General features: G+C 28.3%; 1 protein-coding gene across 1 annotated transcript; it reads left to right on the forward strand.

Moving 5' to 3' along the window:
- The first annotated feature begins 1,703 nt into the window (after positions 1 to 1,703).
- On the forward strand, positions 1,704 to 7,013 carry LOC117168894 (putative SERF-like protein). Its single transcript, XM_033354814.1, has 3 exons — positions 1,704 to 1,887; positions 6,252 to 6,363; positions 6,452 to 7,013. The coding sequence occupies exons 1-3, from the start codon at positions 1,881 to 1,883 to the stop codon at positions 6,528 to 6,530; spliced, it is 198 nt and encodes a 65-aa protein (XP_033210705.1). The 5' UTR covers positions 1,704 to 1,880; the 3' UTR covers positions 6,531 to 7,013.
- Positions 7,014 to 7,880: the final 867 nt, after the last annotated feature.

Below are 7,880 nucleotides of genomic sequence, written 5' to 3' on the forward strand. Positions count from 1 at the left end.
AATTAAACTGTTTTATGAAAAGCTATAATTATTTTGTATTTAAATTCTAGAAATTTTAAAGATGATCAATAAATTATTAATAAGTATTATATCATTGTGTGTCATTTAAGTGTCATTTTAGGTGCTTAAATATATAGTTTTACTAAAAAATGTGGTTTCAATTATTCTATATAAACGTATAGTATAAAAAGTAGTTTATGAAAGAAAACGTTAGAAATGAGGAAATTTCTACTCCAGAACTTTGAAACCTAAAATAATACGAACTTCCTTTAGGGCTGAAAAAATATTATTTGCTAAAAATTGTGATAGTAAAGCGTTTTTATATTAAAAAAAAATTTTAATGGTTAATTATACCTTTATTTAAGGGGAAAATGCAAATTCAGAACTCTAAAAGTATAACCATTCATAATTCAAAAAATCATTCAGTTACTTTAGCATAAATTTCAGATAGTTTATTTTTCATCTACTTTTGATTTTGAACTTTTAAATTTCAAAAAGTTTAATTTTTAAGACTTCCGTTAAATTTATTAACCATTTTCAATTGTTTAATTAAAAATCCCTTAAACTGAAAATTGTGCAACTATTAAAACTTTCAATTAGATATTCCACGATTTCAAACAATTTCAAAAATTGGACAATTGTGTATAAATAGCTAGATTTGACTAGCAAGGCTTTTTATACGATATGTTATAATTTTGAATGATTTAATAATGAAATTAAACTATTTTAGAAAATGCCATTATTCAAATGAAATACAAAAATGCAGAATATTTAAATCTAAAGTTATTAAATTAATAATTGACTAAAATTGAAAATAAACAATTTAGATTATCTAAATCTAAACTTGTCAAGTCTGTGCCTAAGGGTACCGAAATTTCGGTACAAATAGCCGAATTTTTTCGGTACAAATAGGTCTGGAAAAGAAGCTATTTTGCCGAAATTACAGTACAAATAGCCAAATTTGTTCGGTACGTGTAAACGCTTAAGAAATATTAAATTAATAATTAGCAAGTCTTTTTTATATTCGAATTTTCAATTTTGAAAGATTTAATAATGAAAATTAATTGTTTTAGAAAAGGCTATAAGTTTAAATTGTAATTATAGACATTTTAATTATGATAAATATATTTATAATAAGTATTATATCATTATGTGACATTCAAGTGGCATTCAAAGTGATTGGACATATTTTTTATATTTATTTATTAATTAATTTTTATCTTTCTATGTTGAAAATTATTCAATATTATTAACCTTGAAAGATTGATAATTATAAAAACTTTTGGAAATTATATGTTTTGTAATTGGAAACTTTTAAAATAAATTTATTGAATCTTGAAGCATTTTGATGCAAGGTGAACAACTTCCTGTTTTTGGTTGGTTTTATACGATATCAAACTGATGTACGTATTATTTATTTTTTTATATATACATAATATTACAAAATACCATAGGGCTCCAGGGAATGTATTCGACCCTGACGTGAAATATATAGCCATCCAAACACACAAAAAAACTTTGCAATTCTACAACGGAATTTCGAAACTTCTACTCTTCTGAAACTAAAAATAAAAATTGAATGCAGGAATTTAGTCTCTTTTCTGCTTCCTGGTACAATTTCCGTTATTTTTATTTCAAAAATCGAGCGTCTTTGTTGACATGTTGTGAGTTTCGTTCAGCAATGTTGGCTACACTGGGACAGTACGTGTGATTCGTGGGAGGAACGAAGAGCCAAGAGGAAGAAAACATTTTCGATGAATCTTTTTACCCAGTGCGTCAAGCACAGAACTGCAAACTATCTGGCTTTGTGGATCGGTTAACAACGACCGTGTCGTCCAAATTGAGAGTACTTGTTAATCGGAGATCAATACACAGAAAATATGACACGTAAGTACCACCAAAACCATTTTATTTTCATTTTAATTCGATTTCCAGAACGCATTCCATCAATTGCTCCGAAATCATTATATCGCGTTTCCAAGCTTTGTTAGGCGTAGACAGTGAAAATGTATCCGAAGACTATCGTTTCACTTAATTATAAGATTCAATTTAACTCAGTTATTTAATATTTTAATAAATTATAACCTCTCAAATTTTACCAAAAAAAGTGACGATAAGTTCTTCAAGATGAGATCTGGGCCTCCATATTTTTTGCTGTAACAGCCGTTCAGTCGCAGTAATAGTAACTCCCGTTTCTTTTCAATTTCACGTTAACTCTCCAGAAAAATTCTAATATACGAAGGCTGTGCTTTCTTCGATAAAATTTTTATTTATAAAGGTCCGCTCCAAGAAAAATCAACATGGCAGATTTATTTGGAAGTTCGAGATGTGGCATAATATTATACTTCTATTTTAAAAATAAAACGTGCTGGAATGTATCTTCTATTTTTAATCTCGGTCAGATGATTATTTTATACAGTAGAAAAAGAAATATATGTTTTTAGATAAGTGGCAATTTTTGATATTTAAAAACATTTTTATCGTTCCCTGCGCTTGAATCTTGGCGATCTTGATAAGGAACTAGGTGATTATCGTTAAAAAATTGCGACTTTTTATGTTGAAGATATAAATTCTGTTTAGCCTCTGTAAAAAGATCTAACCTTTGTAGTTTTATATCACATCATGAGAAAATTTATAGTCAAGTCATTGTTGGTTCTTTCTGGTATCTAATTGATTTAGGTTTTTAATTTTGTAGTTTTGTTTTTAAATCCAAGCATATGGTAGTCACTTTTTTCATCTTACTTTCCTCATTTATTTTTCAATTTTGTGAGATTACAAGTGCAAATAATTTAATACTTTTCTTTTAAATTTGAAGTCTTATATTGCTGGAATAAACAATTTGAAGATTGGTTTTTGAATTTAAACTTTAAAATTGAGTAAAAGTTGTGTGATCTTAAATTTCAAATGTTTAAAATTTAAGGTTGCAACAGGTCAGGGAATCGAAAAATTATGGAGGGAAACCTGAAAGAATCAATGAATTTTTGATAAATTAAAGTTGATCAAGGTGTCTAAAAATTATAATATGAAATCAAGGCACGATGTTTTCTTGTTTTTAGAAATAAAATTATAGTATTGGATTTATATTTATTTAGATGAAACTTCTTTCTGTCATATTCCACAATCCAGAAAAATCTATTATATTGAAGATATTAATAGCTTGAAAATTCAATAGTTTTTTTCTTTCCTGACTGAAGAATCTTTCATGGTAGAAATATCTTCTTTTTTGATTAAGAGTGTAACTATTAACTTGAAAATTAATCTACGTTGGTTGAGGGTTCAACTATTTGGTTGAAAATTCGTCTTTTTGTCGTGAAACTTAAAATATTTTGTTAAAAATTCACCTGTCGGTTAAAAATCAACGTTTTTGTTTGAAATGCATATTTGTGTTTTTCGGAGAATACTGTGCTAAGGTTGAGGATTCAAATATTTTGTTGAAAATTCATAATTACAGCTTAAAAATGAAACTGTTTCATTGGAACATAATATATTTTGGCTTAAGATTCAACTATTTGATTGAAAATCAACTGTTTTATTGAGAATTTATATTCTCGGGTTAAAATTTCAATTTTTTTTGTAGGAAAGTCGTTAATTTAGCTTGAAATTTCGTATGTGCTTTTATCGAAATCAATCTTCTCATGTTGAGGAACTCAACTGTTTTGTTGAAAATTTATATTTTTTGATGAATTAAACTATTTTTGGTTTAAAGTAATAATACTTTTTGATTGCATTTTCAACTGATACCTTTTTTGTTGAAAATTTAGACTGTAAAAAAAATCTATTGAATCTTACATCTCTTGTGAATGTAAATAAAAGGACCCTCGTGTATCGGAGTAACTTTACGAATCTGTTGTGATATTAGAATTCGGCCGATAATTTTACATGCGAAAATGTAAAATTCGTTATGTGAAAGAATAAAATAAAATAGAATTTATCAGGGCGACAGGTTTCGAACACTCGAAGCTCAAACTTCGTAAAATGTCATGGAGATTGAAGAAACACAAGTCGGACACGTTACCACTTACCTAAAGCTCATAAGATACTATGGGTATTTTTTTGATGTTTAAATATTCCGTAACAAAAATATGAAATATACGTTTTTAATAACCGCATTTTTTCCATTCCAATAGCAGAAAATGTAAAAGGCAAAATAGGAATAGCTCGAATTCGGTCTATTTTTGTGTGAAAGCTGTCAAAAAAGTTGAACATAGCTGTCAATGTCCTCACATTAAGAATAAAAATGCTCCAAAATTGAAGGATGAAGGCATCGATAAACAACGAACACGAGAGACGCTTTCGTATTCACGTATTATATTATTAATTATTCTAAATTTTAAATTAATTATAAATCAAAAATTTTAAAGTTTCCGACAGGGTAAAATTAAAGATCTTTGGTAAAATTAAAAATCTCGATGTAATTTTCAATCACAGGAAAGTGATTTTCCCGGCGCATGGTATTTTTACACGCTGTGACCATGGACCATGGACATAGGAAACACGGGACTAGGCATTCCATCCTAACTTGGTTGAGCGGGGTTGAATCCACGGGAGGGGTGAGAATTCCATGAGTGGGAAGAGCCGTCATCTTACGATGTGCCATTTGATTATACACACGAGCATTTTTGCCGACAAACTGTGCATGAAAATATAAACATGTGGGCGCTGCCATGTTTGTCGCGGGACATCAAAAGGTGGCGGACCTCCCCCCTCATTGCATCACCCCCGCAATGGCATGCCTAGTCCTTTGTTTCCTATGTCCATGGAATTTTTCCTTCTGAATGTAGAGTTCGTACGAGGGAATGTGTAATTTTATTTTTATCGAGTGTGTAATATTACACTGCTGTTCGAGGGTCCTTTTATTTACATCGCTAAAGGAAAAAATTTCACATAGTTTTGTAAAATCATACAGTGAAGTGTGCGATATTTACAATAATACAATATGTAATTTTCCGAAACTTTGTAATTTTATACAAATCTTTTTTTACAGTGTAACTATCATGTTGAAAATTCAACTGTGATTGCAGCTTATTTTTTTTTTTATTGGAAAATTCATATTTTCTGTGAAAAATGACAATATTTTGCAGAAAATTCGTTTTTTAGTCTATAAATTAAACTGCGTGGTTGAATTTTAACTTTTTTTAAGTTCATATTCTCGGGTTAAAATTACAGCATTTGGAGAGGAATCGTTATTTTAATTTAAAATTTAAACTATTAGACTAAAAAATTCAAATGTATGGTTAAGACTCAACTTCTTTTGGAGATTCATATTTTCGAGTGAAATTTAACATTGTTTTTAGACAATTTTATTAGCTTAGCTTGAAATTCAACTATTTTGTATAAAATTTATCTTTTTTGGCGAACTCAACTGTTTTTAGTTTAAAATAAAAATATTTTTTCAATTGAAGTATGAGCTGTTACATTTTTGTTGAAAATCTTTATATCCTTGAGTGAAATTTTAAATTCTTTATTAAAAGTTCGTCTTTTTTTTATATAAAATTAATCTTCTTGGTTGAAAATTCATCTTTTTCGTTGAAAATACAATATTTTTACTTGAAATATTAGCAATTGGAAGTTTGAAAAATTGAATTTAATATAGTAGCCATATTAATTGTACTTAAGAGAATTTATTGCCCCCTTTTACGTGAAAAGGTTTCTTATTTCCGATTGTTTAATAACTTAAGTTAGTTTTTTTTAGATCAGTTAAATTCAAAAAATTGATACTTAATAATTAAATGGCTCCGTAATATGAAAACTCTTACCTGGAATTATCTGCGAATTTTTCTGCAGAATTTAAGTTAACACTGTTGATGTTTATAAAATTCTGTATTACCCTTTTCACCAAAAAAAAATTTAATTAAATTTAGACAAACCTTTTTTCATTAACATTATTGATTTCCTAGGTGTAAGGTTGGTTTTATACAGAAAAGACAAAAGTGTGTAATTTCTAGGGAATATTGAAAATTGTTCAGGGAAAGTCACGTAATTTCGAAGGCAGAATTTTTTGTCAACCCTCAATTTGAATAATATGAGTCCAATTTGTACATTTTAAAATTTGGTACCTTTGCAATTAACCGAGTTTTAATTTTTATTTCAAAGGTTTCAAGAATAAAACATTATTTTTATTAAAGTATTCTTGCCAAAAAGTCGCTGGCAGGCCGCGTTTTAATTAAATAAAGTAAATGTTTTAAAATACAATATTACCAACAACGAAGAATGTAACTGTTTTCTCACAAAGAGAAATATTGATGTTTTAGGCGGAAATCAACGTGAACTGGCACGTGCAAAAAATATGAAGAAAGATAAAAAAAAGGCTGCTGCCGAACAGGAAAACAACAAAGGCTTGACCCTAGAACAACGAAAACAGCGGTGAGCAAAGCTTTTATTAAAGTAATTAAATAAAAATAAAAATGCATTGTTAGCACAATGTAAAGAAACAAAAAATTGTGTATTACAGAGACGCGGATAGAATGAGAGAAAAGCAGCTTAAAAAGCAGGAAGATGCACGGGCGGGAAAGAAAGAAACGGCGACATAATTGCATGCAATTACTGAAAGACCTGACGAAGTAATTACGGAAACAACTCGAACGATTATAAGTTATTATAAGAAACACTATTGCGATGTTTATCAAGCGTGCACTAGCAAAATTCAGCGGTTTCAACTTTAACACATTTCATAACCATCATCGTCTAAAATAAAAGGGTATACGTCAAGACTTAGCTATCATCTCTGTGAATCCGAATCTCTCACATTGTTCATGAATCGCTACATAGTTAATGCAAATGAAATTGTTACCTGTAATACAATGATCAGGAAATCATAATCGATTTTTATCATTAGTATTACAATCATAAATTATTGATATTACCTTAAGTAGTCTATTTGGAATTGTAAATTTAATTCACAGTTACTAGGAGTATTATGTAATCAAATCGATTTACACTAAGGCAAATTACTGAAGTGGATGTACTTTAGTTGGCAGATTTGGTTTGTAATAAATAGTTCAAATTTTAATATATCTGCTCTTGTAGATTTTATTCTTATAACTGGGAGAGGGGCTTTTTTTTAAGCGATAAAGAATAAAAACTTAGGTCAGCGCAAACCTGATAAACAGGAAAAAGTCCGGGTTGGCGGAAAAAATCTGGCAAAGGCAGGGAATTTTTATCAGAGACAATTAAAATAAACTGTTAAGGATAATAAATTTGAAATATTAAAAATTGATATATTTTATTCCGTTTCTAAAAAATTATATCATATTAAATTTTCCAGGTTCTAGATTCTGCTTCTTTTTTTTCGTTGCTTCCTCTTGACGATTGTATCTTTAGTTACAAATTTTATTATTTGGTTAAAAATTGTCCTTTTGGATTAAAAATCCATCTGGTTGAAAATCGTTTTTTTTTTTAATTGCAAATTGAACTAATTGGGTAAAAGTTGACCTACTTCGTTAAAAAATAATTTTTTGCTTGAACGTTCATCTCTAGTTGGAAGTTGAACTTTTTTTGAAATTTTGTATGCTCTCAATTTTCGTTGAAAATTTCTGTTTTTTCAGTTGACAACTCCTTTTTCTATTTGTAAAACCGCGACTTTTTGGTTAAAATTTATTACTATTTATTTTATTTGAGAAGAAGTTCACTATTGAAAAATTCGTTTTTTTTTTCTTGAAAATTATTAAATGTGCTGTTTTTAGGTAGATAATTGATCTTTGTTACTTGAGGTTTCAACTATTTGTTTAAAAATTAATTTATTTTGTTGAGAATGCATTTCTTTTTAATTTAATTTTTCGGTTGATGTTTCATTTTTTTAAATTATTAAATATTCGACCATTTGGTTTAAAATTCATCTTTGTAGGTAGAAAATTCAAGTACTTGGCTATAAATTAATTTTT

This window comes from Belonocnema kinseyi, chromosome 3 (genome assembly GCF_010883055.1).
Source record: "Belonocnema kinseyi isolate 2016_QV_RU_SX_M_011 chromosome 3, B_treatae_v1, whole genome shotgun sequence".
Lineage (NCBI taxonomy): Eukaryota > Metazoa > Arthropoda > Insecta > Hymenoptera > Cynipidae > Belonocnema > Belonocnema kinseyi.